This window comes from Lagopus leucura, unplaced genomic scaffold (assembly GCF_019238085.1).
Source record: "Lagopus leucura isolate 7727_CA_CO unplaced genomic scaffold, USGS_WTPT01 Super-Scaffold_100002, whole genome shotgun sequence".
NCBI lineage: Eukaryota > Metazoa > Chordata > Aves > Galliformes > Phasianidae > Lagopus > Lagopus leucura.
The window spans coordinates 24,651,324-24,677,254 of record NW_024962263.1 but is presented as its reverse complement, the minus strand read 5'-3'; the positions used below and the strand labels follow the sequence as shown (position 1 = coordinate 24,677,254).

Sequence of the window (25,931 nt, the reverse complement as noted above, 5' to 3'; positions counted from 1 at the left end):
TGTTAAGTTATTTATGAATATCAAGTTATGAATACTGATTACTCTGAAAAGAATAATCTTTTTACTTAGCACATATCAACAGCCTTATGTATAGATGCATTATCAATGTGATTTACTTAATCATCTTGGGAGAATTCTGTTAAAATTCACTTTATTGGTGAGGGATGTCTGTGCTGTATATGTGAATCTCACTTGACTATCAATAGGAATGAAACTAAGCAATGGTATTGAAAGCATAAGCAAAGACCAGCAAAACCAGAGAGGAACCAGTGGTCTGATGTATAAATGCTGGGGATCTGGTCCAAAGCACTTAGCAGATCTGTTCTCAGAGGAGGGGGGAGGCTGCTGCTCAGGATCTGTTCCATGGCCATAGGTGCTTTCATGCAGCTCACATGCAGGTCTGCCGAACGGCTTAGCTGTTGTAGCTTTAGCAAAGTAATCTTCTTTTCAAAAGTTAGAATTAAAGCTGCAGACTTGCAGCCTATTGTTACGGTATGTGATGAGCTAGCTGCTTTGCCATTGCTCCAGGAAGGAATGCTTGGAAACCTCCATACACTCGGGTGATAAGGGAGAGTTGCTGGGGGATGCTGCCATGAGTATGATTGCACAGAGGGCCATTTAGTTGCCTTTGCTTTGCAGCTTTTAGTAAAAACTAGCTGAATCTTTTCAGTTCCTAAAAGGCTGTGTTCAGATACTGAGCTCTTCATTTCTATAATGTCATGTATTGCTTGTTCGGCATCTTTTTAATTAGTGACGTTTTATTTAGCCCAAATTAAATATGCCAGATGTAGCTGATTTAGTGGCTAACAATGATGAGTGAGGGGAGGGAGGAAGAGCTAACATTATATAGCCTTCTGTTCTCAAGGAAGTTTTTTATTTCTAGTTCCACCAGACAAGTTGGAGTGGTAACCATGGCAGCAGGGAATTTGTCCCTGGGAGCTCGGCAAAGGGTTGGTTTGTGTGGTTTTTTTTTGTTGTTGTTGTTGTTGTTTTTTTTGTTTGCAGTGCTCCCACTAGGAGGAAGGGGGTTACAGATGGGCCTGGAGTGAGCCCTTCAGATGGACCTTGGGACAGATGCACAGAGATGAGTGGTGTGAAGCTTTCCAGAACTGTCCATGAGTCAGTCCCGCCAGTACAGCAATGGGGCAGCTTAAGGGGAGATGTCAGAGTGTCTTGCTGACATCTCTCTCTGCACAGGGTGCTTTGACGAAAGGCAGCTAGACATCTATTAATCAATTTCTCAAATGGTCGTTTTTGTTTTTTCTTCAGTTGGATTGGAAGGGAGTGAGAGTTGCATGGGACTTGCTGCATTCAAGAGAAAATTTCGAGTGTAGTCGTGACATATCCCCAGATTTTGCATCAGTCCTGGAAATGTTCAATATATCATTCTTGAATTTGTGGAAAACTATTGTTTTGCTCCAGTGTCTAAATTTAGTACAAATTAAACAGTGGAGCAAACAGTTTTATGGAGCAGCATCTGATGAAAGCAATTGTGGAAAATGAGAATTGTATGCGTACTGGAGAGAGGATGATACAAGCCCTCTTCTCCCATTGACACAAGCTTTGTCAGGCTCTTATCTGTAAGGGGTTCATTCTGTTCACACAATTGATGCATACGTAGTTGCACAAAAACATCGTCCATATGTGAGCAGCTTTGGAGGAGGCATTACTGTGTGTGACGAACCAACCTATAAAACATCCTGAATGGTGAAGGTAGCAATAATCAGCCAATGCTCATGGCTCAAAGTTACCAATAGTGTGGAAGACAGCGAGGAAGGAGTTGGTGGCCAGGCATCAGTGATGCTTTGCCTGCTGCCCCAGCTAAGCTGACTGCAAAGCACCCCGATTTTGTTTGAGCAGGACAAACTCAGCCCTGTTGGGAAAATCTGTTGTGAATTTCAGCTGAGGCTATCAATGTGCAGGAAACTTCTGTTTCCAAGGTACACTGGAACACAGAGCACGCAGAGGCCATTAGCCTGTGACTTTCAGTACTTCCAGTACTCTTCAGGTCAACACTGTTAAACAGTCATTGCTACTTGTGTGCTCAGAAGTGTTGTCCAGCTTTCACTAAGGGTCTTTCTATAGTTTTCGCCTTTTCTTCCTTTAGCTGGTGTTACCTTTTTCACTGCCCTAAGTTGCTGTCATCTTCATGTTTTCAAGCTCATGGACTTCTTTAAAAAGTTTCAATTTCTGTTTTAGTTTCTAGCTTCTCCCTCTCTCCTTGCAGCTGAGTTAAGTTCCTGAGCTAAGACATCAACATCATTTCCTTTGGATGTGGAGAGTAGTAAAGTGACTCCTGGAAAGACAGATAATTGCTTCATGTAATTCAGTACACCTCTGTACTTGTGAACACTCTTCTTTATCCTGGTACTTTTAACTCTGGCAAGAAATGTTGGATTCAGGATCTGGGGCTTCAGCTGAGGACTAGGTTTAATTATTTTTTTTTAGTTTCTTTTACTCCCCAGAGCTGTAGAAAACAAACGTAGGAACACTACGGCTGCCTGTACCAGGAAGCAGGCTCAGATGCCCTTTGTTTCTCCACTTTTTTTTTTTTTCTTGGAAGGATGGAGCAGAGAGGGTGGGAGTGGAGGGGAGGAATCATAGAATCATAGAATGGCCTGGGTTGAAAAGGACCACAGTGATCATCTAGTTTCAACCCCCCCTGCTATGTGCAGGGTTGCCAACCACTAGACCAAGCTGCCCAGGGATATACAGGACAGGGAAGAGGGTCTGCCTTTGTCTTCTTCCGTATTGCATTTGTAGTTTCTGACCATCTCTACATGTTTGGGTCTCAAAAATATGGTACTTGCTTACATTTCTTTGTTATTAGTCCATGTAAATTGAATTGCAGTAGTTCAAGGCCAGTTTCATAACTACCAGTTCTTAAAACAAATGTATTTGTTTTGTCATGTCTGGACGTTCCCATTATAGCACATCATCCATGGATGCTGGATTGGGTTTTATTTCTGCTACTGAGTCTACCACAGTCAGAAACCTGGGTTCTTACTATACTATGTAACATGGAGCTACCCTAAAGATTTTCCTATGCACTAAAAATGAAAGTGTTTTCTAATACTCATCTTCAGTTTCCAAAGGTATCTTAAAAGGTGGCTTCTGGTTTCTTTACCAACCTTATGAGACTGGAGATTGAGGGCTGGAGCTCAGTCTGATTGTATGTAATGCTCTTCATGGTGTTCCTGTGCTCTACTCTGTAAGTTCCTTGCTCCTTTTTCCTCAGACAAGCCTGAAAGGGAAAGGAGATTTTGCAGGCTGCCCATGTGGAAGTTGTTCTTGGACTGCAGTAGGTCATAGTGAGAAGCTAAATGTTCGTTGCCAGACCCTATACTGAGGTGGCTCTTTGGCTCAGAGCATGGCCAGGGCTGTCAGTTGGCGAGGGCCACAGCTGCTGTTGCTGCAGTGTCCAAATGGGAAGGAAGCAGCAGTCCAAGCCGACAGGGCCTGCACCATTTTAGTGAATCCTATGGAAGGCTGCTCCCTGGAGCCTTGTTACGCTGCCTGCCAAGCTTCAAATTAATGTGGTTCTTGTGGTCGAAAGCCTGTATAGCAAGGAAGATGTGGTAATAATTGTTTTTCTAAAGAGTAATTTACGATGACAAAACAATTTTAAATACTTGGTAACTAGCTTGGTTACTTAAGAATTTTAATCAAGAAAGTATTAGGTTTTTTTTATATTACCCTTTCTAGAATTGTTAGGGACTTAAATTGCGTTTGCAAGAACTTTTTTACTAAACCTTTCTGTTGGAGCAAACTCAGGCAATAAATAATGCATTCTGTAAGCACAGCTGAGGAAGATTGCAAACTATCTAGGGATAAATTGCACAGTAAAGTATATGGCAGATAAAGGTTAATGCCATCAACGCCACTTAATGTCTTCATTACATAATCAAAGGAGTGTAACAGTGTAACTATTTTTTTACTTACATAAAGGATCTAGGAACTAGAAAGCATTTTTGCATGAAAAGCAATTGCAGTTGGGAGGAGCTGTGTGGAGAGAAGAGAACTCATTTGCAGGCTGATGATCAAAAGTAATGGTAAGTGCTGGGTGGGGGAGGGCACAGGCAAAGAGGAACAAGCAATGTGTCAGTGCTGTGACCACCAGTCTGGGCCTCAGATCAGGACTGGGTGAGTTGGTGGATGGGGTGCCTTCCCTCCTCTACAGCTGGTAACTTTTTCAAGGCCTGTCTGAATTCCTTCCTCAGTTTTCTCACCACCAGTACACTGCAGATACCCAGAAGCTTCAGCAAAATTCATAAAGGCCTATTGTTATTCTGTTGCGAGGATTGAAAATCAGTCTTTCTCTTTTTTACCTGTAAATTACCAGAGGCAAAGGAGGAATCGAGTGGGAAGACAGAAAAATGTCAAATAGGTCAAATGACTTAACTGAGCATGTGAGCATTAAACCAAAGAGGGAAAGAAAGAAATAGCTTTAGAAGATACTGACAGAAAATCAGTGTGTTGTCTGTATGTAGGCATGTAGCACTTAAATCTGCATTCTGCTATTTATTTGTAAAATATGGAAATTACAGGGTAGCAACTTGCAGTTTTCAAACCTTCAGCCTTCAAATATGTTGAGTACATGCTGGAATAAATCTTTTGTTGCACAGGCAGTGCCTGTGTCACGAAAATGTGCACGGTGCATTTTTTTCTTTAAAGCACATGGTGAAGTTCACACCTTTCCATGTAAACAGCTGAGATTTTTGAAGCCTTGGCACAATTATGGTGCAAGCCTAAGCTTATACAGGGGGCATTCAAACCTGTAGCTTTGGGAAGATGGAAACTAAGAATGGGCTTTGTCGGTTGTATCTATAACAAATGGCCATTTTCACATGTGGTTTTGAATGAGAAGAGAGAAAGCTTTGGTTTGTTTTCACAGTGTTCTAGTTTTTAAACTTTAATTGGACACCAAATGTTCTCATCCTGTGAGCTCTGTTTGAATGTGCTTTCTGTATATGCAACATCACACACCGGATAATTTTTTTTAAGCTCAAATGTCAACAATTGAGTCTGTAGTGATGCCAGTCGTGTAGGGAAACGTGTTTGCTTGATTAGTCACCAAGGCCTGAATCCAGCCAGTGTAGCTTAAGGCATCCAACTGAGGTCCCAAGATAGGAGCCTGGTTTGTCTCTGCGGTGAGCAGAGACAAATGCCTTTATCATGTGCTTTAGCTCTTAAGTTACCCTCTCTCTGTCCCTGAGCTTGAAGAGGAATTTAACTCTCTAAAATTACCTGGGGTGAATCTGGGCCGGACTGTTTGTACATGAGCAGTTCTGAAGCACTGGCATACAAATATAGATTCTTACTCCAATGGAGTGTTAATCCCACCATGTCCTTCTCTGCCCATCTTGTTGTGGTTCCCAAAACCTGCCTTGTTGCCATGACCCTCAGAAATTTGATGGCTTTAATATCAGTGTTTGATGACTGCTGATCATGTGACAACTCACCTTCATGTCAAGTTGTTCTTTTGGCTCTTGGAAATGGATATAAAATTTGATACCCCAGCAAAGGCGGACAGAACAAGGATTTTATAACAAATATGACAAATCTTTTTTTTTTTTCTTTCCTTTGCTTTTGATTGCTACTCTGAATATGAAAGTCAAAGGGTAAGATCTTGATCTTACAACAATTGTTCTCCTTTGTTGTTCATAGGCTGCTAAATGTGTACCTAAATATAGTATATGCCAGAGGAGAGAGTTAATGTTGCTATGAGAACCTTAACCTCAGCATTTCCTAGGGTTTTATGTTTGTATGTGGAGAGCAAAAAAGCAATGATCAAATAAGTCACTTTTTTTTTTTTTTAATAAGTGCTGTCCAATGACCTGTATACAAGTGGTGCTATCTGCCAAATTATTGCTATTACTGCTGCAGTTTGTTTGAAGGGCTTTCTTTCCTGCATGAGCTGTGCAACAAAGGAGGCAAAAAGAGCCACAAGATTGACCTATATATTTATTTCATTGCAGCGCTTGAAATTCCCTCACTTCACAAAGCTGTCTCAGTGCTGCTGGGCACTGAGGGGGGGAACTGGGTGGTACTCCAGGGCTGGGGTTGGTTGAGCTGCTGCTTGCTTTGCAGATGTGCACAGAGTGTGCTTAAGGGGCTTTTCTTCACCAAAGGTTACAGCTCCAAGAAGCATACCCGACTATCTTTCTGTTACAATTCAGCTAGGCAATTAGCAGTTCAAGGGTAACGTGCATGCAAAGCTGCTGCCTTCAGCAGCTTTGGGTTGACCAAAAGCTTCCCTGCACTTCCAACTTTGATTCTACCCCTGTAAGCCCATGAACCCGGAGAGCTTTCAGAAAAATGATCACATCAAAATGGTGCAATCTTGGTGTACCTGTATGTGACATAAGTGCCATCAGGAATAAGTCACTCTTTCTGCTTGTACAAAGTACATGCATTTCAATTCACTTTTCTTTTTTATTAACATCGTTGGTGGTATGCTTCTAAAGTCTGAACAAACAAGTGACATTTGAAGATGAATATCGAAACTTGCTGGATTGATGCGTGGCTCTTAGTACAATAGAAAGCTGAAATGACTCTTTGGTGTATTTTAATGGCTTCCTGTGATGTTTGCTATTACAAAGGAAAACGTGTGAAGAACTAACATACAGCAGCCTTTTCTCTGCTAGGTTGCTGTCAGATGGTCTCTCATCCTCAGTGCTCTCTCCTTAGACTCAGCTGGGAGTTAGAGCCCAGGACAGCAGAGGTTGGTTGGCACTGGCATCAATTACACTGTAATCTGTTTCAGATTGTACAATGCAAAAGCTGATCCATTTGCTCCAAAGATTGTCAGCATAACTTCTCTTCAAAGCCTAAGGGTTTGTCTTTTTTTTTTTTTTTTTGTGATGATTATATACGCTTTTAAGATTTCTTTTGCACAAAAAGGAAAGAAGATAGCACAAATATAAAAGTGGTGAAGGAGGAGGAAAGTAATGTAATCATGACACAACTGGGCTTACTTTTTTGTCCTCTCTAGTAGTGCATGCTGTTTGCATTACTTGATGCATGTAAAATGCTCCGCTTGGTACTATGAGGTTGAGGAGCTGAGGCTGGGAGATGAAATAGCCATGAGGGCACTCCTGATACACAACCCATTATATGCAACTAGTGAAGTGGTGAATATTAATCTTCTTTTAAATTTTTGATTTTTAAGCCTTTGTCTTTAAAAAAAAAAAAAAAAGAAAAAGAAAAAAAGAAAAAAAGCTGGAGGGAAGAATTCCTCGCAGAACAATGGCGCAGTCTGTTATCTGCTCCTCTGCGCTGTAAAGCACTGAATGTTCAGCCAATATAGTGCTCTGGTTGGCTTAGCATTCTTAACCTTAATTTTGAATAGAAGGTGCCTTGTGCTGCTGACGTAATTGGGGCCTTTTGTAAATCACTGTTGCAGGCAGTGCTGTTGTATCTTACTGCATTTCTCTGAGGGATGCAGGGCAGAAGTGTCAGGCTAACTTTCTGAACCCCGCTGCAAGCTAAGCGATTTCATTATTGCGGTGCTTTTTTCAGAATGAGTTCTGCTTCATTTTCTTTTGCGGATATTAAGTTCCAAATAAATTTTGCAAGTGAAATAATATTTCTGATGGAAGAAGTTTGGTTGGGGATCTCTTCATGTCTTTAAGTGGTTAAAAAAAAGGAGGGGGGGGAGGGGAGACACGATAGGGAGTGTGTGAGGGTTGGATTGAACCAACTCACTTCAGGACCCCTCTGCTAGTGAAATATCGTTATCTGCCTCTTTTGTTGCTGGAAGTGTCCGAAAGTTTTGAGCCGACTCCTTACTGTGAGTCAGTGGCTCTGCTGTGGCTGTAGGTCATGCTCTGCAGCACTCTGCAGGGCAAGGCATCCTCTTACACTTTGCATCAGCCTCTCTGGGACCTTGGCGGTCTCGCCTCTGCAGAGGGATGGGGTTTCACATCACTCCTCTCTCTTGTCCTCTGTTGTGAGGTTCAGCTCAGGCCGTTCCGTCTGCTGCTGATGGAGTCTTTTATATCCCTGATGTCAGTGGCAATACGCGGCCTTGCACTGTCCTTGATGGCAAACTCAGCACTATTAATAGTCAGTGATGTTAACTTCTTAATTCCTGCGTGCAGCCTGTCCCTTGGCTTTAAAGGCACCATGATGGAGCACTGCTGCGATCAGCCGTGGCCATAGGCGTGGTGGGGTTTTTGACACAGCTCGGCTCGTGTCTGTGCAGTGAGATGCCAGCGTGCTTCCCCAGAGCCCGGTGTCTGGCCGCACGCAGGGCGAGGACGGATGGTTGGGAGCACGAGGAAGCACGACCTGAGTGGGTCTGAAAGGCAGTGGCAGGTTTCTTCCATTGGCGGTACCCCACCAAGACTTACCATTCATAGGAGCAGGGTGGTTGTACAGCTTACTCTGGTATGAGAGAGGCACCCTTGATAGAAGAGCTTTCCTCCTGCCTGGAACCGGTCAGCAGCAGGCACTGAGTGCAGCCTCAGCCCCCCAGGCCCAGCAAGGCCTGGTGAGGAGCTGCTTGGGCTGCTTGTGAGGGACAGCACCCGCTGGTGTCCCCGCAGAAAGTAGCAGGGGATTCTTTTCAGTCGATTGTGACGGGAAAGTAGTCAGTAAAGAAATAGAATTAAATGGGTACTATCACCTCCTCTTTCCCCGCAAACTGGAGCAACAACTTTCTGTCTCGCTTGCTGTTGGGTTTGCAGTTTGCCGGCCCGATCAGAGCGCTCTTTTTTAAAGACAACTTTTTGCTGTCCGGGCTGACTCCTCCCTCCAGGCTGCAGCGGCCGCGGGGCTTCCCCTTTGGGCTGCCGGAGGGGTGCCCGCAGGGCAGCGGGCGTGAAAGCGAGTTTCCTTTGTAAGTTTTTTTGTTGTTGTTGTATGGGAGGGTGTGGGGGGGGGGAGGTGGGGGGGCGGGAATAATTTGGAAGTCTGATAGTGTGTGGGAAACGATTACATCAGTCGGAGGGAGGGCTAGGATTGGTCTGCGCGGTGTGGTTTGATTCACTACCGCAAAGGTTGCGTGTAACCCTTTGAGCGGAGCTCGGCGGGGCCGCTTCGCTCCGCAGCCCGGGCAGGGAGGCGACAGGTGCTCAGCGGGCAGGGCCCGGCCCGGCCCCGAGGCCGGCAGCAGAGCAAACTCTCTGCCAAGAGGCGATTGGTGTTTAAAATGCCATCTTGTTCTTCCGACTGCTGCCTCTTACGTGCTGCTGAGGTAAGATTTTCCGTCTCGGATTACCCTCCGGGTTTTTGTTAGGTTTGTCTTCTCCGGCCAGAATGCGGCGTTGGAAGCGGGGAGTTCCTCTCCAGCGTCAAGCTGCGGGCTGGTGGGGGACATAATTCCACAGCAAGTGTGTCTGTGTTGTGTCTGAGCAGAACAATGCCAAGAGGAGAGCATCTGTGTAATCCAGGAGGTGGGGAGAAGGTTCCTGACTTGCTCTTTCTCTCTTTTATTATCTGGGATGTGTGGGTCAGGCAGGTTTGGTTCCGAAGCACTCGGAATCCAGGATGGAGAAGTCGGGAAAGGAGAGCACTGCGTGTACTGAGCCGCATGTGGCACTTCCCCAGCACGGCAGCCCAAAGTTAGCAGGGCTCCACAAGCCATTTTCTCCCCAGGGTCCTGGCCTGCCACTCCGCCAGCATCCAGAGGCCTCCAACTGCACCGACGGGAGAACAGCAGGTGCCCACCACGTCTGCCTTCCTGCACCCCAGTGCCCTGCAGGAGCGCTCACTCCCTTCATTTTTCACATTTGCTTTCCTCGCACAGCCTGATAAAGAACCTGCTGCCGGCTTGCTCCTGTCTATGTGGTCCTATTAACGCTGCTTCATCTTTGTCTGGTGCAGGGAGGCACTGGGGGAGGGGCAGGAGGCCAAGGCCTCGCCACCAGTGCTGCCCAGTGCCACACGCCCACCCGACGTGCCCCTGCTGCAGCTCCCCCAGCCCAGGCACAACGAGGACTCGCTCCGTCCGGCGGCGGCCGTGCGGTTTGCCTCTTTCCAGAGCTGCTGATCTGTAAGTGTACCCTTTATGTTGCAGGATGTAAAAGTCTTTAGTGAAGATGGAACGAGCAAAGTGGTCGAGATTCTAGCAGACATGACAGCCAGGGACCTCTGCCAGCTGCTGGTTTACAAAAGTCATTGTGTGGATGATAACAGCTGGACTCTAGTGGAGCATCACCCTCACCTAGGATTAGGTAGGGAATGGTTAAAGGGGTGGTGTGGTTACCTGGGGACCTGACGGGTGGTTCATGTGAATGCGCTTTCAGCTGGATCGTTTCCTTTCTACTGCTTTTATTTGTGACATTAGCTGAAGCCACATACGTGCCTTTGTGTATTGCAATTTGTTGTGTTAAGCCTTTCTCTTGTTTCCCATCTTCTATTTTTATTTTAAAAAATAACAGTAACTGCCTAATCCTCATGCTAGAGCTCTGTTGCTACCTTGCTGTGTCTGAAGCTATTGCACATAAACAGCTTAGGCAAATTAAGCCTGATCCATGGAGCTGGTCCTGTGAACAGCTCAGCTCATCACCAGTCAGAGCCCTGGAGAGCACACTCGGTTTCACATGCCCTCAGCAGTGCTTATGGAAGCTGGAGCGGGGGTGGGGGGGAGCAGGGGGCTGCCAAACTTGACCTGAGGAAGGGAAAGCAGTGGCACCACCAGGTACATGGGCAGACCCCGGACCAGTGGTGGCATCTGCTCCCCAGGCAGTATTCTTCACCTGACTGGAATTAAGGTGTCATGGTTACATTTCCAAGAAGGCAGCAAGAAGAAAAACTGTGAGGAGTTAAATAACACCACAAATCGGTTTAATTACACTACCCGAAGGAATCTTGTGTTATTCAGTCTTGCTTTTCCTGTTATTTTGTGGCTCTGATGAGTTGCGTGGCTCTGATGCACAGTATGCAACTACATATTGTTCAGATGTGCTGTCTAAAATTCTGCCATAGGACAGTGCTTTAGAAAAGCGTAGCATTTGGAGTATTAGTCGATGTGCTTAATGGTGAGTCTTTTTCTAGAAAATAAAGGAAGACAAACTGTAAGCTGCAGTCAACAGCACTAGGACTGTGACTGCTGTCTGTAGCTAATAGAGTTTTTTAGTTCTAAAAACGTAATTCAGAATCCTTAGGAATAAAAAAGAATTTGCTGGAAATACAGTGCCCCATGTTGACATTGCTTAACATAGATTCACTGCTCCACAGAATAGCACTCGAAAAAAGAAAGAAGAAAAAAAGAAAACAAAGAAGAGGAATGGTTGGATATTCTGATTATTCAGGGATTTTAATTGAGTATCTCTCCTAATATATAAATCTGTGAAAAAATTAACAGGAAGCATTTGTATATGGCTGTGGTATACTTTCAGTTTTGAGGACGTAGGATGAGGGTGAAGAATTAAGGTATAAATTACAGAATCTTTATGTCCTTTGCTTCATGTGCCATATGCACACTTGTAACAGCCTTTACAAATGTTGAGTTTTATCAATGCTCATTAAACTACCAGGCTCCCTTTTGCTATATTCCCTTTCCCATCATTGCTGATTACCAAGGTATTGTGTAAACAGAAGCCTTCTCCTTTGTGACCAACATCCTTCTCCTGCCAGATTCATTCAATGATGCCACAATTCAGTGTTTGTGACATCACAATAGCTTCCATGGTGACTAATTGTGCTGTCAAACTCTGGTGTGTGACATCTCTGAATGAAACGGGCAGGAGGCTGATTAGGAAATCAAAAGCTTCTGTTTACACACAAATAACTTGGTAATTAACAATGATGGGAAAAGAGCAAGATACTTATCAGCTGCATTTATATACATTAGAGCCTGCCTGTCTCGGGGCTCTCGCTCTCAGCGGAGCACAAAGGCTGTCCCACAGAAGTAGGGGTGTAGGCGATGACGCCAGCAGCCACCAGACTTTGTCCCCAGGCTCCATAGCTGAAGGCCAGGCAAAGCAGCGCATTGTTTGAGGGCGTGAGGCGAACGTTTCAAGTGTCGAAAAGACACGATACAGAATTTACATGTTTAGTGCTTGAAGGGGTGTGGGCAGAGAAGGGGATAGAAATTCATCTTTTGGGGACCTAAGCGTTCATTGCGACATACGCAATGAATTTCAAATACCAGCTTCTAGGCGTTCACCCTCTTGTGGTTGCAGTTTGAGTTCTGCTATGTGGCTGCATAGTTTCAGGTTCTTGGTGACCTAAGTGCCTCCCTGTGTATGTCAAATACTGTCAGATTAAGGTACTAATCTCCTCACCTCAGGTGAAGATACCAGTAGCTGACCGAAGTTCCATATTTTTCCCTCTAAAATTAAGATAGCACATCTGATGTAGCAGAAATATGAAGCCATGATGGATAGAAATTTAGCAGTGTGGAAAGAAAAATGTTTTCAGAGCAGCGAGAATCCTGTGATCTTATGTTTCTATAGAAGATACATTGAGGTATCTTTGCTGATTTGGAGCTGCAGGTGGCAATCCAGAAGCCCACCAAAGGAAGCAAATTCCTTTCATTTAACATCTTTTTCTTGGGCTTGCCTAACGTTTGTTTCAAAAGAGTTCTGTTTGCAGAACCAGTTCATCTTTTAGTACTGGTCAGACTGAGGACAAGAGTAAATCTTCAGCGCTACCACGTAGTTATCACTATGGTGATCTTCTAGGTCCCAGTTTTTAAGGAGCCTTCCTCTGACTGGTTACTTTCCACACATACTCAATTGTCTTCCAAACAACATACAAGCTTGCAAATAGCAGCTATTGGATTGCACAGATTATTTTTACTTTCATTGGAGGCAATGGTGGCAATCTATCATGAGACTCGCTTAGATTTGACATGTGTAAATGATTGCTGCTGCACTTTGCAAATAGTATCTATCTAAAATGCTTTGTGGTCAAGATGTAAGCAGTGTGAAACTTGGTCATGTTATTTCATTTGTATCTGGAAATATATACCTAAGCTCTTCTTAAAATGTGCTGTTCTCCTCGTGCTACTCCAATCTTAACTATCATTAATTTAGGAATAGGATGAGATATCTGTATTAGAAATTAATAAAAATAATAATGCAGAGTTTCATGCATATATTTTTTGTTTACACGTGTATTGAATTTGATTTGCTTTAATGTGAACAAATTAAAAGTGTAACCCACACTGCTTGCTAAAATACAAAAACAGGGTGGGCTTTTTCACACTAATTATGGGACATGCCTGTGTGTTGTTCAGTATGGAATCTGACTAATGTTCCCACCTTGTGTCAGTTCCACACTTCTGTATATGTCTAGTTGGTAATGGAGGGCAGTTTGGAGGAAAAAAAGAAGTATGTTCTGTCCCTCCGGCACCTGCTTAGAGGAGACTGAGTCAATCCTATCTGATAAGGAAAGAGATATTTCTGGTCACTTTTGCTGCAATGACACTTGAAGACAGACTAACCTGTTGAACTTAACAGGCTGACATCTGTGCTTCTGGTTTTGTAGAAGAAAGCTCAAAGCAGGGCTGAAGTTTAGTTGCTGGCATATCAAATGGCATTCCATACCACTTGTACTAACCTAGTGCAAATTGCCCAGGATTTTCCAAGCGGCCAACCCAGACTAACTTCCTTTCACATACTTGACCTGTGAATCCCAAACTGACAACTGTTCTTCTGTACTGCAGAAGAAAGGAGACATGGTTTGTCCTTGCCTTTAGGCAAGTCTACAGTGTGTTAGGAAAGCAAAGATCACAACTTTGTGAGGTAACAGAAGCATCCAGCAGTAAAGCATTTCTTTCGGGGTTCATACTGTGATGAAGATTACTATCAATATAACTTAGCCAATTTTTGGAGAAAAAAAAACAACAACAACAATAAAAAAAAACAACGGAAAGACCATCCACCCTCAGAGTCCCATCATTTTCCTCATGGTGTGAAGAGAGGAGATTGACCTAAGGGGTTTTCGCAAACCATGACAACAGCAATAAATCAGTGGCAATATTTAAAACTTCACCTGTGAAGCCTCTAGATAATGTAGAGGGATTCAGATGATGAGGGCTCTGGTAGTATGAAATGTCATTAAGTTATATCAGTGGTAGTGTTCCAGTGTACATTAGTCAAAGAACTGTCCCTAAAAGTGGTGTTGTGGCTAATGCATTAGGAAGCAGCTCTTAATGTAAAAGCCACCCAATGTGGAAAATTTTCAGTGTTGAAATGTAATCTGTAGCAAAGCTGGACATTGCAAAAGCATGGCAAATTCTGAGTTCATCAATGAGATGGTGATGACTGACAGTCTAAGTGCAGATGAAAGACAATGGGATCATTCAGGGAGGAGTTAAATTTTCAAAGAACTTAGCGTCATTATGCCAACTCAGATAATTCAAGTGACATTCAAGAACGTGCTGCTTTTTGAGATACCGGTTGCTTTATATCCAGAATATTCCCCAAGTGAACCTGGGGGGCTGGCTGGCATTTCTAATTGTGAGAATGCAGGATGCAGGAATATGAAGTGGGGAAGGGGCTATCCAAACTTTTTTGGTCAGCCAGTGATGTGATTTGGATAGAGCTACATGAAAGTCATTTTTTGTTTGACTTCACTTTTTATTCCCTATTACATATGAGAGGAAAGTACTGGCTATGAGACTTTTGAAGAACATTACGTATTTTCTTAGAAACTTTTGAAGATTTGCCAAGATAATGATTTCATTTAGTAGTGTACACTTAGGCCGGTTGCCCTCTTTTGAGTTACTGCTTTCACTGAATTGGATTTGTTAAGCTATCTGATCATGCTTTGATGTGTCATTCTTTTGACCAAAGAAATAGTGGTTATGGGGAGTTACCTTGTAACCAAATGTAGAGCAGAAAATTGCCCTGTCATGTGTACAAAACATTTGTCTCTGTCAGTATTCTTGTAAAGTAGATCCTGTGACCTTTTTCATAATAAACCCCATTGTCTAGCATCTACAATAAAGGCCTGAAGTTCACCTTGAAATGAACTATTTTAATAGAGCGTAGTCAAATAAGACACTGTATTTCCACTATAGTTCAAGACCTAACAGTGGCCTTTTCACAATTTTTTCCCCCTTAAATCTTTCCATGTTTCCAGTTCCACAGCAAATAGAAAAAAAACAAGGCAGAGATTAGTGTGTATTATTTAAGCTACTGACAGACAGTGAGGCACACAAAAAAATCTTGTTTCTTCTTTTCTCAGAAGTCCATGCTTGTGTAGCCCCAGCAAAAGATATTTTTAACAAACTCTGCCATGTAACATTAAACTTTGTAATGCTTAAGCCCTAGTTCCTTTAAAACCTCATGACAGTATGATTTGAGAGCTATAAAATGCTTTGTTAACTTCAATAAAGATAATGGAATTATACTAAGTTGCTTTCACTAATATTCTCTGGAAGTTGATTTTGCTGCTGCTTCTCGTTGGTTGTGTGTTAACATTATGTTCTTTTTCCACAGAGAGATGCTTGGAAGATCATGAGCTCATAGTTCAAGTTGAGTCCACAATGGGAAGTGAAAGTAAATTTTTGTTCAGGAAGAATTACGCAAAATATGAATTTTTCAAAAATCCCATGGTGAGTCTTTCTACTTCATTGTTTGTACCACAGAGGAGGATGGGTTGCAGTAACAGTGATGGGCACTGCTAGGTCTTAGAAGATCTATTAAAAAAAGAAAAAAGCACAACAAAACCAAACAGAAATCTTTCCAAAGAAATTGTAAGTGATGTTTATATTCCTTGTATTCTATTCCCAGCCTAAAAGCCTCAACTGTTTTTCTACGTTGAGGCTTTATATACTTGTTTATATACTTGTTTAAAAATCACCATTGCTGTGTTGGAGTGTGACCAACACAGAAAAATCTTTATTGATTCAAGAAAAACAAGCAAATTTTCTCATTCTTTCCCAAAGTTCCTTGATTTGATGCAAGTTGATCAAATAGTATACAGTATCAAGTTTTTAATTTCTGAGAGCAGTACTAAAAAAATCTCTTTGTAACCCCTTGTTATGTACAAGGAATTTACGGTTCTTCATGGTATATATATGTTGAATGTTGTTTCCCATGTGGCTGTGCCTTACTAGTGTGCTCTGTCTTTGCTACTCGTTGAAACTCACCCTCTCCATGCCCTCATGTTTATGCATGTTAGAAAAGTAAGTGGTATATCATAACTGTGTGTAACACTGCTCTTATCATGCCCTTAGAATGATGTAATTTTCAACTGTCTGTAGTGTAGTTGCTTATTTGGGAATTACTTCTCAGATTTTATCTGAACAGTTAAGTGGGAGCAGGCAAGTGACGTGAACCTAAGTCAGTTGGTGCAGCTCATCTAAACTGCTGAAGGGAGGGCAATTTGAAGAAGGTTTAGATTAGAACAGATTTTGTGTCAGTCTGGTATTTCTGGTGCCAGAAGCAAAAAGATACCTGAGGTCACATGAAAACTCATTGCAGAAGTTATTGCAGGTGAGAAATTAATTTCCTTTCTCATGGACAGTCAGGCACAACTGCTGCATCCTCACATATGTTCCTCCACACACGTTTGTCATTTCTTAGTGCTTGCTTTGGAGCTCATGCCTTGATTTACTGCTTGAAGCCTTCTTGCACACAAAATGTTTGTAATTTTGCGCTTCTGTTGAACTTCCCATCTGATAACCAGTGAACACCTGAGTGTTCATTGTAAATGTTCACTGTAAAACACATGAATGTTTTACGGAACGTTTGGTATCATAAGAGCTAGCACACAGTTTAATGTGGTGTGCTTTAATTAATAACAGAGTAGGGGAGTAAGACGCAGAATGCTTGGCATTCAGTCCCAGACTCTTGCAATCTGAGAATAAATCATTCTTTTGGTTTAAGAATGCAAACACTTCCTATCCATTGCATTAGCTATTGCCATATGGCACTGTTTCTTCTCAAAGAAGCTGGTAAATGTTAGCTTTCATAATTCATTGTGCAACCTACCTGGCAGAAGAGTGATTTCTCTTCAGTGCTTCTCTTTATGCCTTAAAGACTGAAATCTATATTGCCTGAAGAGTGGTAATGTTTTCAACTAGAACATTTTTTGTTGTTATTCATTGTGTTGTAGTCATCGTTTTATTTCAGGCATTTCTGCATGTCTTCGTGCTTGAAATAATGTTGAAATATTTCAAGACTGATTTAACGGAATTGTACTGAATTACATGAGCACTTTTAAACATGGTAAAAGAAAAGGAGAACTGAAGGAAAAAAATGTAAATCAAGTAATCTATTTAGCAAGGAGCTGTTTGACTTGTGATGTAAAGATTCAGCATGAATGAGATACTGTGAAGAAGGGCTGAAAATTAAAATGTCTGCAGAAGCACCTTGTTTTTGTGTTAGGCAATATTTGCTTTGTGATGACAGGATGGGGGAGAAGAGAATAGACGCTTACTTTGACATTATTCAAATGTAGCATGTGAAACAGGGAATGTGACATCAGTCAGAATCGTTGCACTTGTCCTTTTTAAGTTTTTAGTATTTCATTTCCTAGAACACACAGCCGACTGGTTGTTACAAGAAAAAATAGTGGGCTGTGTTATATTATCCTGAACTGCAAATAGATATAGGGGTAGGTTTTCCAAAAGATGGATTGAAAAGTTTGAAGTCCTGAATGTAAACTCATTGTTGAACAACCAACTGAAAGCATCAACAGTCACACATAAGCCTTGAATGACAACTCATGTGGAGTGTTCTGATGGAATTGAGCAAGTTTTAGGTTCAGACAGATGCAATGCCTAAGAACTGTAATTTGGATAAAAGGAGAGTACTATTGAAGGTAAAAGTACTTACTGGAGATTCTGCAGCATTTCCACATGAGATTTCTTTTAATGCATTTTCATCCTGTTTGGCTCTGCAAGTTAGAGATATCCTTTTATTTCTCCTGTTCTGCAGGCAAGTGGAGTTACAGAGAGTTTGTGATAGCCTTCCTGGATAGAGAGGTAAACACTGAAATTCAGTGGCAAAATGTGCAATAAAGAAGAGCTGTTGAGTACCCAACCTGCAGGATCACTTTTCCTGTCCCTCCCTAGAAAGTAGAGGCCTTTAAAGACCCAGAAAGCCCTCAGGAGAAGAGGAAGCATTGGGAAAATGAACTTAGGAAGTACTGTGTACAGGATGTTTAAAAATCCAGATTCTGGCTGCATGGCCTCATGGCTTACAGCTTTGGTGACCAGAAGGGAGGAAAGAATGGCACTTAAAAGCCCTAGTGTTACTTTGTGTGAAAAGAGATCTCCAAGTTGATTTAAGAATGATAGTTTGATAAAATTATGACTGGAACAAAATTTCACTGATTCTATATAAAAGTGTTCAAATATAGTATGACTTACATTTGTTTTCTTGTGTTTAGAATTTCTTTCCAGAGCAGATGGTTGCCTGGTGCCAACAAACAAATGGCAGTATTCCACAGTCACAACTTTTGCAGGTACTGGAAGTTATCTGTGTGCACAAGTTTTTGGAACAGTAGGGGAGAGGTTAGGGGAAAGGGGAGGGGGAATTTAAAGGTCTAGAAATGGCTGGTTGGGGAAAGACTGCTTAGTTAGCAGGTATTATTAATGTTGGACCTGACAAAGAGCTAACTCATTGGCTTTGAAATGTAAGGTACAAACACAAAGTATTTGTAGCTGTATTCATATGTATTTGTTCCATGGTTATTGAGCTTTCTCAGGTAAATGCTCTGTGGGTACCCAGAGGCAGCTGCCTCTGTGTATTACTGTCACAAAAGGACTTACTTTCTCTCCTTCTCTAGTGTTTTTGTGTTACTAGCTGCTACCCCCCTTGCTGACTTCTGTCAGTAGTTCAGATAGAAGTCCTAGATTATGCTTTGGGTTCCTAATCCTAACACACCGAGTATTTTTAAAGTAACCAAAAATATTTTAAAGTAACCAAAGTGCATGCAGATAATTACAGAAAACTAGGTGTATTATTTGCAAAGTTACCCCACATAAAGCTTCCCAGCCCAAATTACAGGTGTGTGTACCCTGTGTGTTGTTAGAGTTCTGTAATCTGGGTGGCAGTGACTTGTACGTGCCCTGAATTTTTACTGAAGTTTTGATGTCACTGTACAGTTTCTTGCTTGCTCATGAAGTAGCTGTGGTGCAGTCATTTAATCTTTGAGGACGATGCAGAAGGGCTACCACCCTGACCTGTAGCTTGTTCACTTAAACTTTACATTTAAGCACGCTATGCTAAACCCTCTGGTCAAATCTTTTTCACTTTTAAGTCATTTTCTCAAACAGGAGACATTTAACTCACAGGTGTGTTGAGGCCAAATTAAAACACACTGTTAAATAATACCATATTCAGTGTGTAAGACAGTGGTGCCTGAAAGACGTGAATAACACGTACCATGAATAACATGGGAAAATTATAAAGCAGAAGGCTCAAGTATATGAACAAAGTACAAATAACTCTACTGATTTCTGTCATTTTGCACATCTGCAAATTCACATTGACCACTCGGTAAAACTGAATTTTCCACTCGCTTTTGAACTAGTTTGCTCATTTTGACCTCTAACCACTTTAAAATCTAATAAATAATGGTTCCATTTTCACCAAAAAGAGCTTGATGCACTAACATGCATTTTTGGGGGAAACAGACAGTTTCTGTAATTAAAAATGAAATTCACGTGCAACAAAGTCAAATGTCCTTGGGTCAACTTTGCACTCGTACTTCTCTAATTAGGACCCAGCTTTTCATGGCGCACTAAATACTTCTAGAGCAGGAACTTCTCCTTCATGTCGCCACGCAAGTACTTCATGGCCTACTTATTCAGTCTGGGTAATCTGCAGGGACGTGTCCCACACAGAGAGAAAGCACTCTGAATGGGCAAGCACTCTTTCCAGTGCTTTATCTTGTGGTAATCAGGAACCCAAACTGGTTGGAATAGAAGGGAATACACCTTGGACTCTTCAGCAGTGTTAAGTGATGGAATCAAGTTTGCTCATTAGGATGAGAAGAAGGACTGATTAAAAGAGCAAGTAATTTTGGAAAGTTTGGAGCCTAGTGCAATTTCATAGGAAAACTGTACAACACTGTGAAATAGGAGAGTTGATTCCATGAAGGTTCAGTTAGGTGCCGTCCTGGAAAAGAGCTGACTCATGGGGATTAACAGTGCAAGAGAGTTGGGCAGAGAGCATGGATACATACTCTTTAGCTTGTTGTACAACTGTAAAAATAAATCTTACTTAACGCATTTATATTAAATATCCCTTTGCTTTTAAAAACAAACATGCAACTGTTGTTCATAATTTCAGTGACTGCTGTAATTTGTTGAAGGTAAACTTCCTGCAATCTAGTAGTCATTAAGCATGTTGCATCCAAGACTACCTCAAACATCGAGTGTATGTGCTGGTTTGTTAGTTACACAGAGTATAGCAAAGAAATGAAGCATCATGTCAGAATATCATGTGCAGCTTTAAGAGTTATTATTTCTAGTCTTAACAATAGCATTAATAATGGTGGGATCTGTTTTCTCTGATGTTAGTCTTGCTCAGATATACAAAAATCTTGCATCTTAGTTTACTTTTGGTTTTATCTACCTGGACTATAGCTTAGCTGCCTTTAGAGAGAATATTGCCTTCCTTTGGTCTCTAATTTCCAGAGCTGGGAAGTAGATATATAGTATAAATAGCAAGAAATTTGACTATGCTTTTCTAGTCTGTTAGATAAGATGTTGGGAGGGAAATAAAAAATGAGTAAATTTTAATGCAACTAAAAATTCTAACAAAGGGCAGTGGTTTTTGGTTTGTTTTCTGTGAGCACTGCCTACCAAATAACACCAAAATACAACATTTCAGAGGTATCTAGACCAACAGGTTTTATGAATTTTTCTTCCTATTACATGAATTTGTTAAGAGTTTGGCATTTAAATTACTTACCAAGCTCTCTGTCATTTAAAAATCTAGCCCACTGTAGTAAAGGAACAATCCATCAACTGGTTAACCATAGTTAATACTTCCTTCCTTTGACATACGGCAAAAGAAATGATTCCATATGTGGTCCCTCTAATTATGCCAGGAACGTAACTTAAATACTTCTGGATCTGGAGGTGTAGTATCATTGCTGACATTTATTTTACTGCTCTGAGTTTCTATTTGAGTTATGTACTCTGTTGTCACAGAATCACAGAATTGCAGGGGTTGGGAGGGGCCTCGGGAAGTGATTGAGTCCAATCCCCGAGGCCTGCCATACGCCTTGCCCTGGGACAGGTGCATGTATGCTGTACGGGACTTTGGTATGGGGAAGCCTGCAGTAGGCTGTTCCCACTCTGAAACTTTGGATGAAGTTGCAGATTTTGGCCAATGTTTCCAAGTTAGATTAGTTGGCTGAATTGTATGGATGGGCTATTACTTTCTCTAAATAATGAATATGCTTACTTTAGGTCCTTTCAGGTCAAGCACAAGTAGAATGAGGATGCAGAGAAGGATTTAGTCATAAACCTGAATTGACTGTTTTTACCATACTATAGATAAACCTGCTGTATAATAAACACTGAGATTCTGCTTCAGAAACATACATTCAGAAACACAAACTTCGTAATTAAGGCTCCTGCTTCACATCTGCATTCAAACCAGTCCAGCTGTAGCTGCCAGTGGCCATTGCTGTTCTGTGCCCCTGGCCGTGTTGCCAAATTGCCTCCAGTTGAAACTGTGTGGAGACTGGATGTCTTGGCACATTTCATGTATCTGTCAAGACATGAGCTATTCTGGATTGGGGAGGGTTTGAACAGTAGTTCATTGGGCTTTGCATCACTAAGGCTGCTAGTCATGGCACAAAGGAAATGGCAGAAAGTTAGCCAGGTAGATGTGATAGGAGGAGAAGGAATGTCCATCTTGGCTGTAAATCAGTTAAAACATGTAGGTCAATTTAAGCATACAGTGAAACAATGCCCAAAGTCAGTGAAGTGACTTGCAATTTGCCTGTTTTTTCTGCAAAGGAAAATGTCAATTTCATGATAAATGCTTAGGACAGTTACCACTTATGTTTTCATCTCCAACAGAACTTTCTAAACTCCAGTAGCTGTCCTGAAATACAAGGTTTCTTGCATGTGAAGGAGCTGGGTAGGAAATCATGGAAGAAATTGTATGTGTGTTTGAGGAGATCAGGACTTTATTGTTCTACAAAAGGAACTTCAAAGGTAAGATTAAAAAAAGAAGTTGCAACTACTAGCATGTGATTTTCTTCTTTTACAGTGGATTTTTTTTTTTTTTTTTTTATTATTATTTGCACAAAGTGTTTCCCTTTTTATTGCATAGAAAAGGATAAGCAAACCATGATCAAATGAAAACAAGTCTTGGGCTCAGTTTATGACAGTGGCTTTGTAGCTGTGTTATATAACAAAACCAACCTAGCCAGACAACAGAATTGTGATTGCTGAAGTCACCTTAACAAGGTTAGCAAGAAAAATCTTACTTTTCAAACATGTTGTTGGTTAATCTATTTTTAATGCTACTTCAAAAAATATTTTGCATTATCTTATTTTCAGAGTTTCCAGAAGCAATGAAATAGGCTATGCCATTTTCAATTCAGTGCATTGGAATAAATACTTTGTCAACTTCTATGAAGCACCTTAGGCTAGTAGGCTGGTAATTGCAGCATGCAATGTCCACTTCTGGCTGTCTGAGAGGAGCAAAGTGTTCACATACTGCCCTCTGTTGGATGTTGGTCTTTCAAGATTGCAGAGCTTGCAGCAAGGTGTTCCAGAAGGTTATTCTTACATGTTCTAAAACACATTACTCCTGCAGGAGCCAAGACATTTGCAATTGTTGGCTGACCTAGAAGACAGCAATATCTTCTCATTGATAGCAGGCAAGAAGTTGTACAATGCACCTGCCGAGTATGGATTTTGTATAAAGGTAAATCTCACAAAGTTCTTTCAGAATACAAGATGGTGACAGTAGCTCAGCGTCCTGCCACCTAAATGGGGTTTGTATGTAAAAGTCAGCAAGTATTCCTGTCAGGAAAACCTGATCTTGAAAGTCTTTTGTTTGGCAGACGTTCTATGAATCTTGCCATCGTTTTATGTGACATTTTTAACACTTTGTCTGTTGCTTCTTTGGATTGGGAAATTTCTGTGCAGGATCAGCTCAGTGCTGAAGCATGGTGTGCCTGTGAGGTGGCCTTGGTTCACCTTACACATGAAATCATTTTCTTCTGGTACTGTGATGAAACAGGAAAGATTCTTCGGATAGTGAGCACCAGAACTGTGTAGCAGCAAAGATCAAACTGTAATCTTGTGTAACTGTACCATAATTATGGGCCAGAGGTTTGCATTTATTTCAAGTGAAAGATTGTCATGGAAGATGGAAATACAAATAAGCAGTTGCCCTTAAGGATTCTAAAACTGTTGTGCTGATGGATAGGATTGCATTTTTGGCAAGAATAACCAAAACAGTTCAGAAGAGTTCTTAGCATTTAGAATTATTATTAATACTGCTTCCTTTAGAGACACTCATTCTCTAGCACATGCATATACTTGTACAACTTATTCTTACAGAGGAAGAAGAGTAAGGCATAGCAGCATAAGCTGTCTTTTTCCTGATCGGATTGCATCCAGAGTTGTCCCTTTTATGTGCTGCCACTGAAATGTCAGTAAAAAGTACTTCAAAGCTCCATCTCATTTTCTGTCAAGAAAATGTGGATGGGAGCTGGTTTTATTGACAGAAATGAAGTCATCTCCTTCCTAGCAACTGTTCTGGAGCTAGTCTGCTTCGGTTTGACTTAGTAGAGGCTGGCTAAGGATATGTACTGAACTGATGGAAGCAGACATTTGGAAGGTACTCAGTGGGAAGAGCCCAAGCACTCTCTGCAGGACTGCATCATGCCAATATAGGCATTTCTGGTCCATTCAGGACAAAGCCTGTCATTCCCTACAGGTACTGGGCACTTAATTTATGATCAGCTTCAGAAGCTGCCACTATCAGCAACTGAGTGCATTAGGTTAGAAAGTTGTGAGGGCTGATTTGTGATGCTTGCAACATGGAGGCCCACATGTGGAGATGATGAGAGTACTGCTCAGGGAGATGCATAAAAATCTGAACATAAACAGCAGGAAAAGCTTTAAACTGCAGGAGAACTTCCAGTGTGAGTGATGACTGTATCGGAATGATGGTGGTACAGCAAAGAGGGTGTGGTAGGGAAGGATCTGGTCTCCGTATCTGATTTTTGAAGGCTTCTGAGTGTCTTAGAATCAGTTACTGAAACTTTGGGTCTCCAAACAAACAAAATCAGGTGTGCTCTTTGTTTCTCATTCTGAAATGACTTGAGTACCTTGTTCCTACAAACTGCAAGAATTGCAAGTATTACAGAGCTCTGAAGTTTATCTTGCTGGATCAAGCAGAGAAAGGAATTTCATTCAAAACTTGTTCAGCTTCTGATGAGGCTGAATTCAGAGCAATGTAAGCCTTCTCTGTCCAATTTGTAGACATATACTGTATCTGCCTTTATCTTACAGTAAACTTACAGTGTTGTTGGTTTTTACTGAATGGAGCTGAATTCTTTCTAATCCACTATAGCCCAACAGAGTAAGAAATGAAACGAAGGAACTGAGGTTGTTGTGTGCTGAAGATGAGCAAAGCAGGACATGCTGGATGACTGCCTTTCGACTCCTCAAGGTATCAGATTTCTTCTGTAAATAGAGCTACACCTGTTGTCAAGTTGCAGTTGCCATTTTTTTGCTCATTAAAAAATATCTACATGTTCTTGAATGTCGTCTACCTCCAAAATAACGGCTAAGAGCAGCATGCCTGATAGAACTGTCCCTCCCGAACTTTTAAGCACTGCACTGAGATGAATCCTCTGTGCATGTGAATCCAGTATAATTTCAGAGTTTGAGGCAAAGGTATGTGAATGAACCAACAAAACTGTGTGACACTTATTTGCAAGTACCGTAAAGAAAACATTTTGGTTATGGTAAGTGAATATCTCACCTAGAACAGACTGCTTTCTACACACTTCTTAGTTTTTTCAATTTTTCAAAGGTTCAGCAATAAGTTAAATAACAAAAATAAGCCCCTCTGTCTGTATATTAAAGTTATTCATACCTGAGACTAAATAATTAAATTTCTTGATAATATGGAAAGAGGCTTCTCAGTACTTTTTAAACAAATTTACTGTAGGAAGAACTGAGGAGAAAGTTGGTTATTTTGTGCTGTTTGAAGCAGAAATTATTTTCTTTTTAAATCTATTCCTGAAGATGCTGCCTCAAAAACAACTATTACTTTGTTCATTGTACCTAAGTCCTACATCATGTTAAAGGGAATATACACCTATAAAAAAATAAAATATATAAAATATGTACCAGTTCTCTCTAATGGGTTGCCCATGAAAATCCCACTTCTCTTCCATGCATTTATCCTATCTCTAGTATTCTGTTTCAAAATCTAACAAAGAAATGTAATTTTAAAAAGTATGGGCATGTAGAAACTGGTACTGTGGTACCCCATACTAGATCCACCAAAACAGAAATGGAAACACTGAACTCAGTCAACTTTGGCTCTCTCTCTATAGTAAGCATATAACTCCAGATACTTGGAAAGAGCCAACCACAAAATCCCTCTACTTTATGTCAGGGAGCAGGGCTGGCCCCAGATGCTGCAGTGGGAATGAGGCCAGGATGTGGTCCTCCTTGGACACCGTGTGCTGTCTGTGACTGCTGTCTGCCAAGCTGTGCCCAAGATGTTTTGTCATCGTTAGCACTGCAAGGAAGCCGTTAGGATGGGGACACAGCTTCAAGGCAATGCCAGGATGTTCCTTGAGGCTGCTGTGGGCTCCATTTGCTTGGTCTCTTACCCAAATGACTACAGTTGCTTTTCCTGCCTAAGCAGCAGGCCACATCAGCAAAATCTGTGTCTTTCGCTCCACTCCAGACCTCTACAGCAAAATGCCCTTCTCCCTCTGTTGTTACTGTTATTTCTGATTTATACTTAACTTTTCATTGTGAGCGAACTGCAGAAAGAGTGGATCAGTTAATTGTAGTGAAC

At 41.5% G+C, this 25,931-nt stretch overlaps 1 protein-coding gene across 3 annotated transcripts in view; it reads left to right on the top strand.

The window, feature by feature from the left end:
- GRB10 (growth factor receptor bound protein 10) overlaps positions 1 to 25,931 on the top strand; it is a 147,029-nt gene that overhangs the window by 109,039 nt on the left and 12,059 nt on the right. For 2 of the 3 annotated variants that reach the window (XM_042868982.1, XM_042868981.1), the window contains exons 6-11: positions 10,022 to 10,178; positions 15,399 to 15,514; positions 18,298 to 18,372; positions 21,950 to 22,087; positions 22,695 to 22,805; positions 24,465 to 24,563. In XM_042868982.1, coding sequence (XP_042724916.1) covers positions 10,022 to 10,178; positions 15,399 to 15,514; positions 18,298 to 18,372; positions 21,950 to 22,087; positions 22,695 to 22,805; positions 24,465 to 24,563 — 696 coding nt within the window. The remainder of the gene's footprint in view (positions 1 to 10,021; positions 10,179 to 15,398; positions 15,515 to 18,297; positions 18,373 to 21,949; positions 22,088 to 22,694; positions 22,806 to 24,464; positions 24,564 to 25,931) is intronic. The other variant, XM_042868983.1, reaches the window with a different exon arrangement.